The sequence below is a fragment of the Coregonus clupeaformis genome, chromosome 11 (assembly GCF_020615455.1).
Source record: "Coregonus clupeaformis isolate EN_2021a chromosome 11, ASM2061545v1, whole genome shotgun sequence".
Classification (NCBI taxonomy): Eukaryota; Metazoa; Chordata; class Actinopteri; order Salmoniformes; family Salmonidae; genus Coregonus; species Coregonus clupeaformis.
The window spans coordinates 25,179,528-25,203,020 of NC_059202.1; the positions used below are offsets into that span (position 1 = coordinate 25,179,528).

At 44.5% G+C, this 23,493-nt stretch overlaps 1 protein-coding gene across 1 annotated transcript in view; it reads right to left on the bottom strand.

Moving 5' to 3' along the window:
- LOC121577422 (inaD-like protein) overlaps positions 1–23,493 on the bottom strand; it is a 240,065-nt gene that overhangs the window by 201,338 nt on the left and 15,234 nt on the right. The window contains exons 7-12 of the mRNA XM_045223383.1: positions 21,177–21,305; positions 17,222–17,464; positions 16,868–16,970; positions 16,333–16,421; positions 15,523–15,661; positions 527–670 (exon numbers count right to left, since the gene is read on the bottom strand). Of these exons, the coding sequence (XP_045079318.1) occupies positions 527–670; positions 15,523–15,661; positions 16,333–16,421; positions 16,868–16,970; positions 17,222–17,464; positions 21,177–21,305 (847 nt within the window). The remainder of the gene's footprint in view (positions 1–526; positions 671–15,522; positions 15,662–16,332; positions 16,422–16,867; positions 16,971–17,221; positions 17,465–21,176; positions 21,306–23,493) is intronic.

Below are 23,493 nucleotides of genomic sequence, written 5' to 3' on the forward strand. Positions count from 1 at the left end.
GAGGATGGGGTGACCCACCGGTGACCCAGACCGGGAGGAGGGGGGGATTTGGTTCCAGTGCTGATGTAAAGACTGACTGACTGTGTAAAGGCAGAAGTATCAAGTGGAGTTTAAAGAGAGAAACGGTGATCAAGAACAGAGAGACTTTGTGGTTCTGAGACTAAAACCTATAGATTAGTTTTACCGGACAAAGATGAAGCTTAGTCCTGGACTAAAAAGCTATTTCAATGAAGATGGGATAAATAACCTGCCTAGCTAACATGGTAACAGTTGATAGGGATGATGCACCTTACTGGCAGACTATCCAACAGGGATAGGAGTAGGTGACATGGAGTAATGAGGTGTGTGTGTGTGTGTGTGTGTGTGTGTGTGTGTGTGTGTGTGTGTGTGTGTGTGTGTGTGTGTGTGTGTGTGTGTGTGTGTGTGTGTGTGTGTGCGTGCGTGCGTGTGTGCAAGTGAGAGCGAGAGAGGAGGACTACAGATGGTAGATGGTTGGATGGATGAATGGACAGATACATTAGCTCACCTCTGGCCAGCTGTGTTCTGCTAGTACTGGTGCTCATCAGGAGTGTCTCAGTGGGCTCCACAAGGGGCGCAACCTGCAGGTCTGACAACCGAGACTTGATCTCTGCAGACCTCTTCAGAGACACACGTGACGGCTCCCTCTGCACTGCAACACACACAAGTGAGTATAAGAACGGACACACGCATGAGAAAACCAACGCAGGCATAAAACAATCAAAAAAATTCAAAACCATGCATGTTCACACACACACACACACACACAGTGGTTGATGTACACTCAACACTCGGCTGTTTATTCAGTAACATCAGTGGGGTAGTTCTGACAAATCATATGAAAACACCAGCAGCCAGACATAAAACATACTGATCAGAACAGAATGCTGGTTGGAAAGACGTGTCTGGGATATTTTTGCTCAATTTGAACCAGGCCTTGTACAAATGAGCACTCCATTACATGGTGTGTGCGTGCGACCACATTCAACAACAATAACTGCCAACAACTGACATATAGTCAGAATAAATCTAGTTGTGGTGTTTAATATCAAGTTTTAGCTTGAATGGAATTAGAGGTAGTAGTTACTTCATCCTACGCGACACAGGGAATATTTCCATCTGACCGTTACATAGGATTTAGCACAGCTCCTCTCTATTCATTTGTACTGTAACACTGATTCCCGCTACAGTATATACATAGTGCCATCAGAAAGTATTCACACCCATTGACTTTTTCCACATTTTGTTCCGTTACAAATTGGGATTAAAATTGATTAAAATTGTTGTTGTTTCCTTACGACCTACACAAAATAATCTGTAATGTCAAAGTGGAAGAACATTATTTATTTTTTTTGATTAACAAAAAATAAAACACTGATACAGTGGGGAGAACAAGTATTTGATACACTGCCAATTTTGCAGGTTTTCCTACTTAAAGCATGTAGAGGTCTGTAATTTTTATCATAGGTACACTTCAACTGTGAGAGACGGAATCTACAACAAAAATCCAGAAAATCACATTGTATGATTTTTAAGTAATTCATTTGCATTTTATTGCATGACATAAGTATTTGATACATCAGAAAAGCAGAACTTAATATTTGGTACAGAAACCTTTGTTTGCAATTACAGAGATCATACGTTTCCTGTAGGTCTTGACCAGGTTTGCACACACTGCAGCAGGGATTTTGGCCCACTCCTCCATACAGACCTTCTCCAGATCCTTCAGGTTTCGGGGCTGTCGCTGGGCAATACGGACATTCAGCTCCCTCCAAAGATTTTCTATTGGGTTCAGGTCTGGAGACTGGCTAGGCCACTCCAGGACCTTGAGATGCTTCTTACGGAGCCACTCCTTAGTTGCCCTGGCTGTGTGTTTCGGGTCGTTGTCATAATGGAAGACACAGCCACGACCCATCTTCAATGCTCTTACTGAGGGAAGGAGGTTGTTGGCCAAGATCTCGCGATACATGGCCCCATCCATCCTCCCCTCAATACGGTGCAGTCGTCCTGTCCCCTTTGCAGAAAAGCATCCCCAAAGAATGATGTTTCCACCTCCATGCTTCACGGTTGGGATGGTGTTTTGGGGTTGTACTCATCCTTCTTCTTCCTCCAAACACGGCGAGTGAAGTTTAGACCAAAAGCTCTATTTTTGTCTCATCAGACCACATGACCTTCTCCCATTCCTCCTCTGGATCATCCAGATGGTCATTGGCAAACTTCAGACGGGCCTGGACATGCGCTGGCTTGAGCAGGGGGACCTTGCGTGCGCTGCAGGATTTTAATCCATGACGACGTAGTGTGTTACTAATGGTTTTCTTTGAGACTGTGGTCCCAGCTCTCTTCAGGTCATTGACCAGGTCCTGCCGTGTAGTTCTGGGCTGATCCCTCACCTTCCTCATGATCATTGATGCCCCACGAGGTGAGATCTTGCATGGAGCCCCAGACCGAGGGTGATTGACCGTCATCTTGAACTTCTTCCATTTTCTAATAATTGCGCCAACAGTTGTTGCCTTCTCACCAAGCTGCTTGCCTATTGTCCTGTAGCCCATCCCAGCCTTGTGCAGGTCTACAATTTTATCCCTAATGTCCTTACACAGCTCTCTGGTCTTGGCCATTGTGGAGAGGTTGGAGTCTGTTTGATTGAGTATGTGGACAGGTGTCTTTTATACAGGTAACGAGTTCAAACAGGTGCAGTTAATACAGGTAATGAGTGGAGAACAGGAGGGCTTCTTAAAGAAAAACTAACAGGTCTGTGAGAGCCGGAATTCTTACTGGTTGGTAGGTGATCAGATACTTATGTCATGCAATAAAATGCAAATTAATTACTTAAAAATCATACAATGTGATTTTCTGGATTTTTGTAGATTCCGTCTCTCACAGTTTAAGTGTACCTATGATAAAAATCACAGACCTCTACATGCTTTGTAAGTAGGAAAACCTGCAAAATCGGCAGTGTATCAAATACTTGTTCTCCCCACTGTATATCTTGATCTTGTTTTAAGAAATTTTTACAAATTAATAATTTAAAAGCTGAAATGTCTTGAGTCAATAAGTATTCAACCCCTTTGTTATGGCAAGCCTAAATACGTTCAGGAGTAAAAATTAGCTTAAAAAGGTCCCGAAAAGTCTGATTCCAAATGTAAAATAGCCTTTTGACCTTTGACATTGATGCAATTTCAATGTTGTTGAGTTCCTTTTCATTATCACCCATAATATTTTTGGGGGGGTGGAAATGCAAAACATTTGATAAACTTTTATTTTTGTCTCATGGCTAACTCCCAGGAAATTTGAAAAGACAGGCTGAGTGGGCGGGGAGCTTATACTCATGAGCTTGCCTTGACTGACAGCTCTTTGAAACACCGATGTCAAGAAACTTGAATGCAGTGAACAGTGGTGCAGTAAAATCATCTCAAGCAAATGTGGTGATAATGAAAAGGAACTCAACAACATTGAAATTGCATCAATGACATACATTTGTTTTGTACATCTCCCGTTTGACATGTTTCTTGTGATGCGGTTCACAGCAGCACTGACGGATGTGTTGACATGACAACTGCGTCAGAGTTATGAACGACCCTTCCCCCCTTTTGTTCCATCCAGTAACCAGCTAACACCAGACACATATGAAAATGGGAGGGTCGTTCATAAAGTATCCATTCCCCTTGACTTAGTCCACATTTTGTTATTACAATCGGAATTTAAAATGGATTAAATCTATTTTTTTCCACACCCCTCTACACACAATACCCCATAATGACAAAGTGAAAAAAAATTTTTTGAATTTTTTGTGCTAATTTATTGAAAATGAAATACAGAAATATCTCATTTACACCCCTGAGTCAATACATGTTAGAATCACATTTGGCAGCGATTACAGCTTTGAGTCTTTTTGGGTAAGTCTCTAAGAGCTTTGCACACCTGGATTGTACAATATTTTCACATTATTATATTTTAAACTCTGTCAAGTTGGTTGTTGATCATTGCTTGACAGTCATTTTCAAGTCTTGCTATAGATTTAAGTCAAAACTAACTAGGCCACTCAGGAACATTCAATGTCGTCTTGGTAAGCAACTCCAGTGTATACTTGGCCTTGTTTTACGTTATTGTCCTGCTGAAAGGTGAATTTGTCTCCCAGTGTCTGTTGGAAAGCAGACTGAACCAGGTTTTCCTCTAGGATTTTGCCTGTGCTTAGCTCAATTCTGTTTCTTTTTATCCTAAAACAACTCCCTGGTATTTGCTGATGACAAGCATACCCATTACATGATGCAACCACCACCATGCTTGAAAATATGAATAGTGGGTACTAATGCTTTGTATTCAGGACAAAAAGTTAACTTCTTTGCCACATTTTTTTGCAGTATTACTTTAGTGCCTTATTGCAAACAGGATGCATGTTTTGGAATATTTTTATTCTGTAAAGACTTCCTTTTCACTCTGTCATTTATATTAGTATTGTGGAGTAACTACAATGTTGTGGATCCATCTTCAATGTTCTCCTATCACAGCCATTAAACTCGAACTGTTTTAAAATCACCATTGGCCTCATGGTGAAATCCCTGCGCGGTTTCCTTCCTCTCCGGCAACTGAGTTAGGAAGGATGCCTGTATCATTGTAGTGACTGGGAGTATTGATACACCATCCAAAGCGTAATTAATGACATCACCATGCTCAAAGGGATATTCAGTGTCTACTTTATATTTAATGTTTACCCAATAGGTGCCCTTTTTTGCGAGGCATTGGAAAACCTCCCTGGTCTCTGTGGTTGAATCTGTGCTTGAAATTCACTACTCGACTAAGGGACCTTACATATAATTGTATGTGTGGGGTACAGAGATTGGATATTCATTCAAATAAATAATGTTAACCACTATTATAGCACACAGAGTGAGTGCATGCAACTCTTTATTCAGTGATTTTATTTGGCCCCCCAAGTTTACTGAGAAAAAATAGAGAATATTTTTTCTTTTTTTGGGGGGGTGCCACAAACTGTAAAAACACCAGCAAATCACTCCAAGTGATTAAAAAAAAAAATATTCCCATGCATAATGGAGAGATACAGTATATGTAAACGTATACAATTGTAAGCAAGGTTTGAAATGATTATGTTTTAATCAAATATTATATCAGTTTGGGCTTCTTGCGTTCAATTTGCAGCCTACAAATTATTTGTAATTATGTTCCGGCCCCCTGACCATCCGCTCAAGAAAAAGAAAAAAAATCGGCCCGCGGCTAAATCTATACTGAACAAAAATATAAATGCAACACGTAAAGTGTTGGTCCCATGTTTCATGAGCTGAAATAAAAGATCTCAGAATTTTTTCATACGCACAATAAGCTGATTTCTCTCAAATGTTGGGCACAAATTTGTTTACATCCCTATTAGCGAGCATTTCTCCTTTGACAAGATAATCCATCCACCTGACAGGTGTGGCATATCAAGAAGCTGATTAAACAGCATGATCATTACACAAGTGCACCAGGTGCTGGGGCCAAAAAAAGCCCACTCTAAAATGTGCAGTTTTGTCACACAACATAATGCCACAGATGTCTCAAGTTGAGGCAGGGTGCAATTGACATGCTGACTGCAGGAATGTCCACCAGAGAATTTAATGTTAATTTCTCTACCATAAGCCACCTCCAACGTTGTTTTAGAGAATTTGGCAGTACGTCCAACCGGCCTCACAACCGCAGACCACGTGTACTGTAAGTCAGTAAAATCGTTGAAATTGTTGCATGTTGCGTTTATATTTTTGTTCAATATAGTTGATGATCCCTGCTGTACAGAATACAAATACTGCAAAACATTTGTTTGTAATAAGGCACTAAAGTAAAACTGCCAAAAAATTGGCAAAGAAATTAACTTACATCCTGAATACAAAGCTTTATGTTTTGGGGCAAATCCAACAACACATCACTGAGTACCACTCTTCATATTTTCAAGCATGGTGGTGGCTGCATCATGTTATGTGTACAGTGAGGGAAAAAAAGTATTTGATCCCCTGCTGATTTTGTACGTTTGCCCACTGACAAAGAAATGATCAGTCTAATTTTAATGGTAGGTTTATTTGAACAGTGAGAGACAGAATAACAACAAAAAAATCCAGAAAAACACATGTCAAAAATGTTATAAATTGATTTGCACCTGAGCGCGGTGGTCGGGAGAGGTTGTGTTTTCTCTAGCAGGAGGTAAGCTTGGCTTCTTATATGATGTTGAGTAAAGCTTAAACCATGTATTTAGATTGTAGGTAGGTATTGTAGTCAGGTATTATAGGTAGTTTACTTAGGTGGTTATTGTAGGTAATTATTGTAGGTAAGTATTGTATTCGGCGGACCCCGGCGAAGCACGAGTGCTAGCTAACCCACTACTTGGACCAACAAAGCTAGCTGGCTAGCGGGTAGCTACTGGTAACTTTTAGCAACTGTGGTTAGTTGTTTCCAATGTTATTTCACGCTTAAGAGTACCTGTAATTGAGCCAGCTAGCTACCTACCATTCAGCTGTTTTTCTAACCTCATTATCCGAGGCATTAACGTTGGGTGGTTGGTAGCTGCTGTACTTAATTACAGCTACTGATTGCAGTCTGCCACCCAGTTAGCTGGCGTTGGGTAAGTTTGGCTTTATACATAGCTTGGGCTTTGTCGAGTAAGGCTTAAACTATGTATTTAGATTGTAGTTAGGTATTATAGGTAGGCATCGTGGGCTGTATATTATTAGGTATTATAGGTAGGCATCGTGGGCTGTTGTGGGTAGTTGTTGTATGTAGTTATTGTAGGTTACTTTTGTATTCGGCGGTGCCGGGTGTAGCACAAGCTAGCTAGCTAACTCACCTCCTGGACTAGCTGGCTAGTAGCTATTAGCAACGGTAGCAACTAAATACAATATCTTTTTAGCCAGCTACATTCGTTCGCAGCGACGCCGTTTTTCAAACAAAGTCAACACAGCAGCCCTTGCTAGCTAGCCAACAATACCAGCTGGCTGTACTGTGGTAGCTAAATACAATATATTTGTGCTAGCTAGCCAACGTTTAATCATTGCTGCGTTATGAAAGAACTAGACACGGACACAAATTATCTGTTTAGTGTGTTAACACACTATTGGTAGTTTGTTGTAACCAAGTATTGGTGCTAAACTGTGTGTTATTGGATGCTAGCATGCTAGTTAGCTATGGCGTCATAGTTAGCTAGCTGAATAAAGTAAGTTGAGTCTAGTCCTTGAAACATTGAACCGCTGTAGTTTACAACAATTCTAATTTCTAAAGTGGAAGTTGGGAGAGTTTTATTCGGGTGGTTCAGTGAAACAATTATAGTTTCTGAGGTGGAAGTTGGGAGAGTTATATTTTTTGGGGGTGAGGGAGGCCTTGCTCTCTCCTTTCCCAGATGTTTAGTTCATTTCATTCCGATCTCCTCTGCATTATTGTAGCCATCTGCTACAGCCTGTCAACTATGCCTCTGCCTATCCCTGTTCTCTCCTCTCCGCACAGGCTACACAAACGCCTCACACCGCGTGGCTGCTGCCTCTCTAACCTGGTGGTCCCTGCACGCACCACACACCTGGAGTTCCAGGTCTCAGGCAGCCTCTGGAACTGCCGTTCTGCTGCCAACAAGGCTGACTTCATCCCAGCCTATGCTACCCTCCAGTCCCTCGACTTCCTGGCGCTGACGGAAACATGGATTACCACTGAAAACACTGCTACTCCTACTGCTCTCTCCTCGTCTGACCATGTGTTCTCGCATACCCCGAGAGCATCTGGTCAGAGGGGTGGTGGCACAGGAATCCTCATCTCTCCCAAGTGGTCATTCTCAATTTTTCCCCTAACCCATCTGTCTAACCCATCTGTCTATCTCCTCATTTGAATTCCACGCTGTCACAGTCACTAGCCCATTTAAGCTTAATATCCTTGTCATCTATCGCACTCCAGGTTCCCTTGGAGAGTTCATCAATGAGCTTGACGCCTTGATAAGTTCCTTTCCTGAGGATGGCTCACCCTTCACAGTTTTGGGGGATTTCAACCTCCCTACGTCTACATTTGACTCATTTCTCTCTGCCTCCTTCTTTCCACTCCTCTCCTCCTTTGACCTCACCCTCTCACCGTCCCCCTACTCACAAGGCAGGCAATACGCTTGACTTCATCTTTACTAGATGTTGCTCTTCTACTAATCTCACTGCAACTCCCCTCCATGTCTCCGACCACTACTTTGTATCCTTTTCTCTCTCGCTCTCCTCCAACACTACTCACTCTGCCCCTACACAGATGGTAACGCGCCGCCGCAACCTTCGCTCTCTCTCTCCCACTACTCTCTCCTCTTCCATCCTATCATCTCTTCCCTCTGCTCAAGCCTTCTCCCTCCAATCTCCCCTGATTCTGCCTCCTCAACCCTCCTCTCCTCCCTTTCTGCATCCTTTGACTCCCTGTGTCCCCTATCCTCCCGGCCGGCTCGGGTCCTCCCCTCCAGCTCCGTGGCTTGACGACTCATTGCGAGCTCACAGAACAGAGCTCCGGGCAGCTGAGCGAAAATGGAAGAAAACTAAACTCCCCTGCCGACCTGGCATCTTTTCACTCCCTCCTCTCTACATTTTCTTCATCTGTTTCTGCTGCTAAGGCCACTTTCTACCACTCTAAATTCCAAGCATCTGCCTCTAACCCTAGGGAAGCTCTTTGCCACATTCTCCTCACTGCTGAATCCTCCCCCCACCCCTCCTCCCTCTCTGTGGATGACTTCGTCAACCACTTTGAAAAGAAGGTTGACGACATCCGATCCTCGTTTGTTAAGTCTAATGACACTGCTGGTCCTGCTCACACTGCCCTACCCTATGCTTTGACTTCTTTCTTCCCTCTCTCTCCAGATAAAATCTTGCGACTAGTGACTGCAGACCGCCCAACAACCTGCCCGCTTGACCCCATCCCCTCCTCTCTTCTCCAGACCATCTCCGGAGACCTTCTCCCCTACCTCACCTCGCTGATCAACTCATCCTTGACCGCTGGCTATGTCCCTTCCGTCTTCAAGAGAGCGAGAGTTGCACCCCTTCTCAAAAAAACAACACTCGATCCCACTGATGTCAACAACTACAGACCAGTATCCCTTCTTTCTTTTCTTTCCAAAACTATTGAGCGTGCCGTCTTTAGCCAACTCTCTTGCTATCTCTCTCAGAGTGACCTTCTTGATCCAAACCAGTCAGGTTTCAGGACTGGTCATTCAACTGAGACTGCTCTTCTCTGTGTCACGGAGGCTCTCCGCACTGCTAAAGCTAACTCTCTCTCCTCTGCTCTTGTCCTTCTAGACCTGTCTGCTGCCTTTGATACTGTGAACCATCAGATCCTCCTCTCCACCCTCTCAGAGCTGGGCATCTCCCGCGCGGCTCACTCCTGGATTGCGTCCTACCTGACCGGTCGCTCCTACCAAGTGGCGTGGCGAGAAGCTGTCTCCCGCACCACGTGCTCTCACCACTGGTGTCCCCCAGGGCTCAGTTCTAGGCCCTCTCCTTTTCTCCCTATACACCAAGTCACTTGGCTCTGTCATATCCTCACATGGCCTCTCCTATCATTGCTACGCTGACGATACACAACTAATCTTCTCCTTTCCCCCTTCTGATAACCAGGTGGCGAATCGCATCTCTGCATGTCTGGCAGAAATATCAGTATGGATGACGGATCACCACCTCAAGCTGAACCCTGGCAAGACGGAGCTGCTCTTCCTCCCGGGGAAGGACTGCCCCTTCCATGATCTCGCCATCACGGTTGACAACTCCGTTGTGTCCTCCTCCCAGAGTGCGAAGAGCCTTGGCGTGACCCTGGACAACACCCTGTCGTTCTCCGCTAACATCAAGGCGGTGACCCGATCCTGCAGGTTCATGCTCTACAACATTCGGAGAGTACGACCCTGCCTTACACAGGAAGCGGCACAGGTCCTAATCCAGGCACTTGTCATCTCCCGTCTGGATTACTGCAACTCGCTGTTGGCTGGGCTCCCTGCCTGTGCCATTAAACCCCTACAACTCATCCAGAATGCCGCAGCCCGTCTGGTGTTCAACCTTCCCAAGATCTCTCACGTCACCCCCTCCTCCGCACACTCCACTGGCTTCCAGTTGAAGCTCGCATCCGTTACAAGACCATGGTGCTTGCCTATGGAGCAGTGAGGGGAACGGCACCTCCGTACCTTCAGGCTCTGATCAGTCCCTACACCCAAACGCAGGGCATTGCGTTCATCCACCTCTGGCCTGCTGGCTCCCTTCCTCTGCGGAAGCATAGTTCCCGCTCAGCCCAGTCAAAACTGTTCGCTGCTCTGGCACCCCAATGGTGGAACAAGCTCCCTCACGACGCCAGGATAGCGGAGTCACTCACCACCTTCCGGAGACATTTGAAACCCCACCTCTTTAAGGGAATACCTGGGATAGGATAAAGTAATCCTTCTACCCCCCCAAAACAAAAAAATATTGGAAAGTGGTTATCCCACTGGCTATAGGGGTGAATGCACCAATTTGTAAGTCGCTCTGGATGGCGTCTGACTAATTGCTCCTGTAAGTCGCTCTGGATAAGAGCGTCTGCTAAATGACTAAAATGTAAATGTAATTTGCATTTTAATGAGGGAAATAAGTATTTGACCCCCTCTCAATCAGAAAGATTTCTGGCTCCCAGGTGTCTTTTATACAGGTAACGAGCTGAGATTAGGTGCACACTCTTAAAGGGAGTGCTCCTAATCTCAGCTTGTTACCTGTATAAAAGACACCTGTCCACAGAAGCAATCAATCAATCAGATTCCAAACTCTCCACCATGGCCAAGACCAAAGAGCTCTCCAAGGATGTCAGGGACAAGATTGTAGACCTACACAAGGCTGGAATGGGCTACAAGACCATCGCCAAGCAGCTTGGTGAGAAGGTGACAACAGTTGGTGCAATTATTCGCAAATGGAAGAAACAAAAAAGAACTGTCAATCTCCCTCGGCCTGGGGCTCCATGCAAGATCTCACCTCGTGGAGTTGCAATGATCATGAGAACGGTGAGGAATCAGCCCAGATCTACACGGGAGGATCTTGTCAATGATCTCAAGGCAGCTGGGACCATAGTCACCAAGAAAACAATTGGTAACACACTACCCCGTGAAGGACTGAAATCCTGCAGCGCCCGCAAGGTCCCCCTGCTCAAGAAAGCACATATACAGGGCTGTCTGAAGTTTGCCAATGAACATCTGAATGATTCAGAGGAGAACTGGGTGAAAGTGTTGTGGTCAGATGAGACCACAATGGAGCTCTTTGGCATCAACTCGCCGTGTTTGGAGGAGGAGGAATGCTGCCTATGACCCCAAGAACACCATCCCCACCGTCAAACATGGAAGTGGAAACATTATGCTTTGGGGGTGTTTTTCTGCTAAGGGGACAGGACAACTTCACCACATCAAAGTGTCACAGGCCGGCTCATAGCCTGTGGCAAAAATGAGGGGACATGAACAACAGGTATAGGCCAATCAAAAGGTTGTCTATTAACTTTAAACAAAGAAAAAGGAATGAGGTGTGGCAATATCATAATGTAGGGTGTAGGTAAGGTGCATGGATGCATGAATCTGTGTGTGTGTGGACTTGACTGAGTGGAAACTAAGTAAACCTACAAAGGAACAAACAAACCAGGATCATACCTGGAGGAGCAGGGAGAGAGAGAGAGAGTGGGGTTAGTGAAGCAGTTTTAAATACCCTGAGCCCAGGTGGCTCCAATCACACCAACTCCAATCACTAACGACCCTCCTCTGCCTGCAGGAGGAACCGCCCCATGTACACGGGGCCATGTACCGTCAAATCTTGGGTGAGAACCTCCTTCCCTCAGCCAGGGCATTGAAAATGGGTTGTGGATGGGTATTCCAGCATGACAATGACCCAAAGCACACGGCCAAGGCAACAAAGGAGTGGCTCAAGAAGAAGCATATTAAGGTCCTGGAGTGGCCTAGCCAGTCTCCAGACCTTAATCCCATAGAAAATCTGTGGAGGGAGCTGAAGGTTCGAGTTGCCAAACGTCAGCCTCGAAACCTTAATGACTTGGAGAAGATCTGCAAAGAGGAGTGGGACAAAATCCCTCCTGAGATGTGTGCAAACCTGGTGGCCAACTATAACAAACGTCTGACCTCTGTGATTGCCAACAAGGGTTTTGCCACCAAGTACTAAGTCATGTTTTGCAGAGGGGTCAAATACTTATTTCATTTCCCTCATTAAAATGCAAATCAATGTATAAAATTTTTGACATGCGTTTCTGGATTTTTTTGTTGTTATTCTGTCTCTCACTGTTCAAATAAACCTACCATTAAAATTATAGACTGATCATTTCTTTGTCAGTGGGCAAACGTACAAAATCAGCAGGGGATCAAAAACTTTTTTCCCTCACTGTATGCTTGTCATCGTCAAGGACTAGGGAGTTTTTTAAGATAAAAATAAACGGAATAGAGCTAAGCACAGGCAAAATCCTAGAAGAAAACTTTCCAGCTTTCCAACTGACACTGGGAGACACATTCACCTTTCAGCAGGACATTAACCTAAAACTCAAGGCCAAATATACAGTTGCTTACCAAGAGGACATTGAATGTTCCTGAATGGCCTTGTTAGTTTTGACTTATGTCGGCTTGAAAATCTTTGGCAAGACTTGAAAATGGCTGTCTAGAAATGATCAACAACCAACTTGACAGAGCAGGAATAAATTTTTTTAAGAACAATGTGCAAATATTGTACAATCCAAGTGTGCAAAGCTTTTAGAGACTTACCCAGAAAGACTCACAGCTGTAATTGCTGCCAAAAGGTGATTCTAACATGTATTGACTCAGGGGTGTGAATACTTATGTAAATGCAATATTTATGCATTTTATTTCCAATAAAATGGCAAACATTTCTAAAAACATGTTGTTTTCGTTATGTGGTATTGTGTGAAGACCAAAAAAAAGTTTAATGAATTTTAAATTCAGGCTGTAACACAACAAAATGTGTAAAAAGTAAAGGGGTGTGAATACTTTCTGAAAGCTCTGTACTAGGCCCTCCAAGTACGACAAGTCAAGCAGACTGTACGTGAGGGAAAACACCAGGGGTGTGTGTGTGTGTGTGTGTGTGTGTTCGTGTGCGTGAAATCAGACCGCTCACTTTACATGGTTAGCAGTCTCCAGTTAGCTTAGAGGGTGTTGTAATGAAACAAAGAGACCAGGAGAGATAAGAGTTCCACGGTCACTCACCCTGCTCTTCTAAATCACCTCTGTCACACTGCTCGGCTGACCAATGGCCAAGGAAGTGACCAATGCAGCAAGCCTCTGAGAAGTCGCAGGAAATTAGGTCATAGATCTTTGGATGCTTTCCCTGAGACTTTTTGGAAATTACTGTATAGAGTAGTAAACAAATTTGTCATAGTAATCGTCCCCTCTGACGCTGGATGGTAATTAGAAATGGCCAGAGGAAGCTTGAACTCATTGGACTGCAGATGGCCGGAGGGAGGTTGAACTCATTGGACAATGGAGTACATATCTATTGGGATGGTAGTTTAACTTAAGGCCCTGTCCTCGTGTCCACCTTACCATCCTGTCACAGTTCCATGCACACTCCCGAGGGTTTAGGGATGTCTTTTCACTAAGTACACATGTACAAGGAACGAGCGCTCGACAGTACACTTCCCAAGCCACCAAGGTACCCTTTCTGAAAATCTGCATTTCTGAATAAGTCCATTGGTCTTAAAGGATTTTTTTTTGTATTTGTTTTATTAGTCCACTGTTGAAATACAGTGCATTCGGAAAGTATTCAGATCCCTTTACTTTTTCCACTTTGTTACGTTACAGCCCTATTATAAATTTGATACAATTGTTTTTTTCCCCCCTTATCAATCTACACACGATACCCCAGAATGACAAAGCCAAAACAGATTTTTTGAATGTATTTGCAAATTTATAAAAAAGAAATAAACTGAAATATAACATTTACATAAGTATTCAGACCCTTTACTCAGTACTTTGTTGAAGCACCTTTAGCAGCCTCAATTCTTCTTGGGTGTGACGCTACAAGCTTGGCACACCTGTATTTGGGGACTTTCTCCCATTCCTCTCTGCAGATCCTCTCAAGCTCTGTCAGGTTGGATGTGGAGCGTCGCTGCACAGCTATTTTCAGGTCTCTCCAGAGATGTTCGATTGGGTTCAAGTCTTGGCTCTGGCTGGGCCACTCAAGGACATTCAGAGACTTGTCTCGAAGCCACTCCTGCATTGTCTTGGCTGTGTGCTTAGGGTCGTTGTCCTGTTGGAAGGTGAACCTTCGCCCCAGTCTGAGGCCCTGAGCACTCTGAAGCAGGTTTTCATCAAGGATCTCTCTGTACTTTGCTCCGTTCATCTTTGCCTTGATTCTGACTAGTCTCCCAGTCCCTGCCGTTGAAAAAGATCCCCACAGCATGATGCTGCCACCACCGTGCTTCACCATAGGGATGGTGCAGGTTTCCTCCAGATGTGACGCTTGGCATTCAGGCCAAAGAGTTCAATCTTGGTTTCATCAGACCAGAGATTCTTGTTTCTCATGGTCTGAGAGTCTTTAGGTGCTTTTTGGCAAACTCCAAGCGTGCTGTCATGTGCCTTTTGCTGAGGAGTGGCTTCCGTCTGGCCACCCTACCATGATTAGTGGAGTGCTGCAGAGATGGTTGTCCTTCTGGAAGGTTCTCCCATCTCCACAGAGGAACTCTGGAGCTCTGTCAGAGTGACCATCGGGTTCTTAGTCACCTCCCTGACCAAGGCCCTTCTCCCCTGATTGCTCAGTTTGGCCGGGCGGCCAGCTCTAGGAAGAGTCTTGGTGGTTCCAAACTTCTTCCATTTAAGAATGATGGAGGCCACTGTGTTCTTGGGGACCTTCAATGCGGCAGAAGTTTTTTGGTAACCATCCCCAGATCTGTGCCTTGACACAATCCTGTCTCAGTGCTCTACGGACAATTCCTTCGACCACATGGCTTGGTTCTTGCTCTGACATGCACTGTCAACTGTGGGACCTTATATAGACTGTTGTGTGCCTTTCCAAATCATGTCCAATCAATTGAATTTACCACAGGTGGACTCCAATCAAGTTGTAGAAACTTCTCAAAGATTATCAATGTAAACAGGATGCACCTGAGCTCAATTTTGAGATTCATAGCAAAGGGTCTGAATACTTATGTAAATAAGGTATTTATGTTTCTTTTTTGATAAATTAGCAAAAATTTCTAAAAACCTACTTTAGTTGTGTCATTATGGGGTATTGTGTGTAGATTGCTGAGGATTTTTATTTATTTAATCCATTTTAGAATAAGGCTGTAACGTAACAAAATGTGGAAAAAGTCAAGGGGTCTGAATACTTTCCGAAGGCACTGTAGTCCCAAAATGTTCTGCATGTCAGCAATCAAGTTATCAAGACATGTAACTTTCAAAATACAGAACTACAGCCGGTATGATGCAAAACGCATCATACCGGCTGTATTTCTGCCGTAGTAGGACTTGTGATACACACTTACAGGTGACTGGTAAAGAGTCCTAGTAGTCCTTACCTTTGTCCAGGGACCTCTCCAGTGACAGTTTGGGCGAGGCGATCTTCCTGACCAGGGTGAGGTGGACCGTCTGGGCTGTCTGCTTCATCACCTCCAGAACCTCCTGGTTAGTGAAGCCCTGCAGGCTCACCCCATCCAGCTGACACAATGAAACAGGCCAAAATGACTTCTCACCCTTGTCCCCGTAAACTCTGACAGGGGGTTTATACCATTGTTCTATTTTAAGCAGGTAAGTCATAGAGAACACATTATTTTCAATAGAAGCCTGACCTGACAATGAAGACCCAATATAGTTGTGTTATAGTGTGATGACATGGGCAGTGTGTGCAGGCTTTTGTCCCAGCCATTCACTACCAAATATGAGTCAGCTTTAATAAATGTAAATGACCAAGACTGTGGTTAGCTAAATGAGGTGTAAGTGCTGTGTTGGGATAAGCAAGTCTCTCTCTCTAGGATGCCATAGTGATCCATGAGGAGGGGGTGGCCTCTCTCTCTCTCTCTCTCTCTCTCTCTCTCTCTCTCTCTCTCTCTCTCTCTCTCTCTCTCTCTCTCTCTCTCTCTCTCTCTCTCTCTCTCTCTCTCTCTCTCTCTCTCTCTCTCTCTCTCTCTCTCTCTCTCTCTCTCTCTCTCTCTCTCTCTCTCTCTCTCTCTCTCTCTCTCTCTCTCTCTCTCTCTCTCTCTCTCTCTCTCTCTCTCTCTCTCTCTCTCTCTCTCTCTCTCTCTCTCTCTCTCTCTCTCTCTCTCTCTCTCTCTCTCTCTCTCTCTCTCTCTCTCTCTTTTCTCTCTCTCTCTCTCTCTGAATTGTCTCACCGCCATGATCCTGTCATAGATCCGGATGTTTCCACTCTGCTCAGCGGCACTCCCAGGAACCACGTTCTTCACAAACACCCCAACCGCGTCTAGAGAGAGAGAGAGAGAGAGAGAGAGGGGGGGGGCCAAAGAGAGACAGACAGAGGGAAAGAATGCAAAATAGAGAGAGAAAGGGGGGTAGAAAGTAAAAAGGACAGCGAAAGGGGGCAGAGAGAGAAAGAACGGGGGGTAGAGTAGGTGAGATAGAGAGAGAAAGAACGGGGGGTAGAGTAGGAGAGCGCGCAAAACCAAGGAGAGGGGAATAGAGGGACAAGACACCATCAAAACAATACATCTCAAACAGTGTCAATAATACTGGATCTGAGTACAAATAGGGGCTACGGGACCAGGATTAGGGGCCTGGGTTAGCGGCTAGGGGACTAGGATTAGGGGCCTGGGTTAAGGGTAAGGGGCTAGGGGACTAGGATTAGGGGCATGGGTTAAGGGTAAAGGGCTAGTGAGCTAGGAATTTACATGGTATTGGGCATCGGCCTACCTTCACAGGTTAAGGCGTTGTATCCGATGATAGTGATCCCCAGGCTCTGGCCCTCCTTCTTCCTCAGAGGCACTTCATGGATCTCATAACCCTCCAGGTTGGGCTGGAAAACACAGGGAAGATATAGAGATATCCTGTACATGTACTGACGTCCTAATGTTATGGACATATTCACCACAACATGTAGGGTAGTAGAGGGGCAGGGGTAACAGGAGAAGGTGTGTGCATGTCTAGGTGTGTGTGTGTATGTGTGTGTGCGTGCATAGAGAGGCAGAAGGAACAGTAGGTCTGTGCATGGTTAGGTGTGTGTGTATATATGCATGTGCGCGTTCCCCAACATCCTGTCTCACTCACCGTCCTGCTGACCCTGCGCTGGGGTCCGACTCCAGCGGGTAAGGCAGAGACGGGGCCGGAGGCGGGCGGGGGAGGGGGCGGGGGGAGGGGGGTGGAGGGCTGTCCCGAGGGGTCACGGGCGATGAGCATGCGTACGTGGCTCCCGCAGCCCTGCAGCACCTTGACCACCTGGTCGCTAGACAGGCCACCCGTGGGGGTCTCACCAATACCCAGGATGTGGTCACCCATACGCAGGCGCCCGTCCTATAGGGGGGAGAGAGGAGAGTAGAGGGAGGGGGAGAGGGGAGAGTAGAGGGAGGGGGAGAGGGGAGAGTAGAGGGAGGGGGAGAGTAGAGGGAGGGGGAGAGGGGAGAGTAGAGGGAGGGGGAGAGTAGAGGGAGGAGGAGAGGACAACGTTACAATTTTAACTAACTTGAAATATGGATAACACACAATGCATTATAGTTAAGTTCAGGGTCTAGCAATAACAGTATTTTACATAATTTCTTACAGAATGTTATTGTTTGCTAGTACATGAAAGAACTACCCAAAAAATCTGCTCATAATCAACATTTAGCTTAGTTGGACCATCTGATAATTTCAGCCAATGTGGTCCAATGCATTTTACATCCCACTTGAATAGGCTAGACCCACCCTGGTCTGGGCCTGGCCCGCGGTACTAAGCTAGGAATTGTATACACCGACTCACAGGTCAAGCAGAATAAACTCAGAAAGGGAAAATGAGGAGATAGAAAAAAAAATGATGCTCCACAAAGAGAGGGGAGAATGGCTGCCTTTGTGGAAAGAGAGATGAAAAGTGTTTGATGCATAAACTTGGTGCAGGAAATCTCCCCAAATTCTCTCCCTGGATCTGTGCACGGGACAACGGGGGTGCATTGAAGCCAGCCCTGGCCATTAAACATTGAAATGGGAAACGCCAGGGTCTAACAAAGCCCCAGTTTTGACAGCTTTTTTGGAGCATAAGATCCAGTGATGTGTGAAATGCTGCACTGTGCCTTTTGAACAAGCAGGGTTTTGTTGCCCAGCCTGGGCTCTCTTGGACATTCAGAGAAAGAGAGAGAAAGGGAGGGGTAGACAGAGTGAGAGAGAGAGCAAAAAGGAGGGAGGGGTAGAGAGCGAGAGAGAGAAAAAATAAAGAGGAGAGAAAGAGAAAAAGAGAGAAAGAGGAGTGGTGCGAGGGGGTTTCAGAAACAAGGGACAGGGTTTTTTAAATCCAGATCCCTCTTGGATAACACTTTTTTTTTAAAGGTTAAAACCGACATTGACAGCTTTTTTTTTTTTTACATGTTCCCATGTTAACTATCTGAATAACTGAATACACCCCAAAGCTCACAACAGAAAGGAAAAAAGCAAAGTGTTGAGTGGGAAAAGAAAAGAAAGGGACTGCTTGTAAATGGGCTGTGTCAGGGACTTTGGGCGCGGTCCTTCGAGCCGGACGCGGGCCTAGCGTGCTCTGTGTAGCCAGGATGTAATCCCCTTACAAGGTGATCATTTTTTCCCCTCCGGCTCAATGGCTATTATATGTAACTGAGCCCTTTGTGGAACGCGCTCAGCATTAATTCAGCTAAACTGGTGGTTACTATTCATTGGGGATAACTGGTCTGTTACCAAAGGATCAGGAGGAAGAGAGAGAAGGAAGCTGTTTAAAGTGAAGCCCTGAGTATGTAATGGTTTAGTAGGCCTACTGCTGAGGAATGTTGTGGAAAACGGTCACAGCCTACATCTTAATCGTCTTCTAAAATGATCTTTATTTAATATCTTTCTTGACTAACGCTGTTAACAACAAATCCATTTACGGATACATTTCTTTAATGTTTGAGAAAAAGCAAACAATATTGACCACTGACATAACTAAGTAAGAGTAAACCAAAGAAAGCCTACAGCTAAAACTGACATCTCATGACAAGAGACAAAACAGACAGTGTCTATTCATGTGGGCAATATTTGTTCTGTGGGATGTCAGGTAATGATCCATGTTAAATGTGCGTAACTTCAGGGTCGTGTTCATTAGGGCACACCGTAGCAAAACATAAAAAAATGTTATACAATGGAAAACAAAAACAGGCGTTTCTTATTGTAGGGGTTTTCAAAACAGTCCGCGGAGGTACTGCAGGGGGTCCGTAAATGTTTTAGTTTTTATTTTGTGTGTGAAAACAAATATTTTATGAATATCGCTAGCTGCAACAGAATACCATTGTGGATACCATTTTTATGTCTCTGTGTCCAGTATGAAGGATGTTAGAGGTAGTTTCAAGCCAGTGCTAACTAGCATTAGCGCAATGACTGGACTAGGTTCCTGGAAGTCTACAGGAACAGTTAGCATGCTAGCTGTTCCTGTTCATGCGACTCGCTTCTTGACGTTTATTGTCACGAGTCTTGCCCTGGGGGCAGAACTGAGCGGTTTCCACTAGATGGGCCAGCTGCAAAGTCAAAATTGGCTATATCGTAAAAATGTGGTGTTACGTTAAGCTAGTGACCACTCATTTTAAATCAGATTAGGTGAACGGATGATCTCTGCATGTGTGGTTCCCACCGTGAAGCATGGTGACAAGGTCAGTGATTTATTTAGAATTCAAGGCACACTTAACCAGCATGGCTACCACAGCTTTCTGCAGCGACACGCCATCCCAACTGGTTTGCGCTTAGTGGGACTATCATTTGTTTTTCAACTGGACAATGACCCAAAACACCTCCAGGCTGTGTAAGGGCTATTTGACCAAGAAGGAGAGTGATGGAGTGCTGCATCAGTTGACCTGGCCTCCACAATCACCCGACCTCAACCCAATTGAGATGGTTTGGGATGAGTCGGACCGCAGAGCGAAGGAAAAGCAGCCAACAAGTGCTCAGCATATGTGGGAACTCCTTCAAGACTGTTGGAAAAGCATTCCAGGTGAAGCTGGTTGAGAGAATGCCAAGAGTGTGCAAAGCTGTCATCAAGGCAGGTGTAGGCTGTCATTGTATATAAGAAATTGTTCTTAACTGACTTGCCTAGTTAAATAAAGGTAAAAAAAATAAATTAAATAAAAAGGCAAAGGGTGGCTACTTTGAAGAATATAAAATATATTTTGATTTGTTTAACACTACATGATTCCATATGTGTTATTTCGTAGTTTTGAGGTCTTCACTATTATTCTATGATGTAGAAAATAGTAAAAAAATAAATTAAAACCCTTGAATGAGTAGGTGTGTCCAAACTTTTGACTGGTACTGTATATGTTTTAATAATACCATCTTGAGAAGAACTCAGAACCAAATAAAAGCTAGACAGTCAGGCAGAATAGAAGAAAAAAAACACCGGCATTCAGGGCACATGCCCATTGATTGTTACAATGTTTGAGCAGATGAACACAGCATTAGCCATGGCAAAATGCATAGAATTGCAGAAAATTAGCTTTAAGACTGCAAACTAGTCGCTCAGTTCCATGCTAAACTATATAGAATTTCTGGAAATGAGCTTCAAAACTGCTCAATTTTCTCTCAGCTAAAAATAAATAAATATTGCAGAAAATGTGTTTACAACAGCAACATTTTCTCCACGCCGCCAAGATACCATTACCCTTCTAGGTAATAGACTATGTTAGAGTTTACACTTCCTCTTCCAATGAACTGTGGTAGACTGTTTCATAATGAAACAGCCTACCAAATCTATTCATTTTAAAATGTTGATTACTTCTACTTGCCATTATCATTCACCTGATAAGACGTGATTATTTTTTGCTAACATACGATGGGGGTCCCTGGGTCGGCAGTTTGCCTGGGCACGGGTCCCTGGTCAAGAAAAGTTTGAAAACCCCTGCCTTATTGGACAAGTTCAGATCGCACCTCCCTGTTTCACTCCATTTCAGACCGTTTTCTTGTTTAGTGCCTAATGAACACAACCCAGGTTCCTGTCATAGCAGACTGCTCTGTATATTAGCTTTGATTGTTTGAGTGTAAGTAATGACCAGTATTGTACCTTGTCAGCCACACTGTTCGGAACCAGAGTCCTCACCACCACCCCAGTGGTCTTGCCTCCAACGATCCCAAAGCCCAGGCCCGAGCCATCGTTCACCAGCTCTATCTCCTCCATGTGTCCCCACTGCTCCTGGACGCTCCATAGAGGAAGAGAAGGAGATAAAGAGAAGATAGTGTGAATGATTGGTGGATATAACCCAAGATACAGCCTAAGCAGGGATGTGATTGGTACAATACAGAAGCACCAGTGATTAAAGGCTACTGGTCCAGTTTAAGGATAAAACACAGATGTAAGTATTACAGATTTTTTATTTTTTTTGTAAAAAATATCAGGTAATCCTGATTAATCGAGGGGGGGAATCACATCTCCAATGACAATGCATACATTTGTGCATAGGATGGTACAGCAGGTCCACTGACACAACAATAATTTACTAGAAGCTCTGAACATTTAGTCTGGGCCCTGCCAGAGTCGAGCCTTATTAATTATCAGTGCGTACATGACCTACGATATTAACTGAACCATTGTGTCTAACTGCACATGGCTGTGGAGCATTTTCAGGCCCAACTTGTAATGGTTTTCGCTAAACGTCTGAAAAATAAACGAGCAGCAGAGGCTGATCAATGTCCAGGTCAGGCAGTCCCTGTTACTACCTCCCTGATCACACTCATTTCCCCCAGCCTAATCACCACCACGTCTTCTCCTAGGCTCTTTATTAAACAACCAATAGGCTGCAATCACAGCAGCTCTTTTTCTTATTACACAGCGTTATCTGATAGTTAACTTCCTCTGCAGTTTGCTCTCTATCTATTGAAACCTCATTGTGGTACTGCAGCCCCTGGGGAGACAAAGCTTTTCTACCCCTCCTGCTCAGTTCTTATCCCGCCTACAGAAAAGACTAAGAGACATTTCCCCCAGATAAGAAGTGGAACTTCACAGTCAGTAACACAGATGTGTTTTGTGGTGAGGGCTGGTTTTAGTCTTTAGCTTTCAGGCCAAATTAACAAGTGTTACCTGTTTCCTTACAAGTGGAGATGTAAGCAGGCTTGGTTTAGTTCAAAAAGCAACTTCTTGACACTACAGATTCAATCAAACTCGTTTGACAATTTGTACGGTCTGTGTGAACATGTCTTATTCTGAAAACTTGGGCTGGGCGATTTGGCCTTAAAATCATATCTTCATTTTTTCAAACGTATGGGCGATTCACAATATACTGTATATCTAAATAAGCTTTGTTGCACAATTAATGGTCAATACGCTGCATTTCAAACAGTCAAGAATAACCTAATGAATTTAGGGCTTGTAAAATTATACCTAGGCTAAATACAGTGGGGGGAAAAAGTATTTAGTCAGCCACCAATTGTGCAAGTTCTCCCACTTAAAAAGATGAGAGGGGCCTGTAATTTTCATCATAGGTACACGTCAACTATGACAGACAAATTGAGGGGAAAAAAATCCAGAAAATCACATTGTAGGATTTTGGATTTATTTGCAAATTATGGTGGAAAATAAGTATTTGGTCACCTACAAACAAGCAAGATTTCTGGCTCTAACAGACCTGTAACTTCTTCTTTAAGAGGCTCCTCTGTCCTCCACTCGTTACCTGTATTAATGGCACCTGTTTGAACTTCTTATCAGTATAAAAGACACCTGTGCACAACCTCAAACAGTCACACTACAAACTCCACTAAGGCCAAGACCAAAGAGCTGTCAAAGGACACCAGAAACAAAATTGTAGACCTGCACCAGGCTGGGAAGACTGAATCTGCAATAGGTAAGCAGCTTGGTTTGAAGAAATCTACTATGGGAGCAATTATTAGGAAATGGAAGACATACAAGACCACTGATAATCTCCCTCGATCTGGGGCTCCATGCAAGATCTCACCCCGTGGGGTCAAAATGATCACAAGAACGGTGAGCAAAAATCCCAGAACCACACAGGGGGACCTAGTGAATGACCTACAGAGAGCTGGGACCAAAGTAACAAAGCCTACCATCAGTAACACACTACGCCGCCAGGGACTCAAATCCTGCAGTGCCAGACGTGTCCCCCTGCTTAAGCCAGTACATGTCCAGGCCCGTCTGAAGTTTGCTAGAGTGCATTTGGATGATCCAGAAGAGGATTGGGAGAATGTCATATGGTCAGATGAAACCAAAATATAACTTTTTGGTAACAACTCAACTCGTCGTGTTTGGAGGACAAAGAATGCTGAGTTGCATCCAAAGAACACCATACCTACTGTGAAGCATGTTTTTCTGCAAAGACACCAAGCCCCTCCGTCTTCTGTGCTGTGTGCACTGTGGACCATCCCACTCA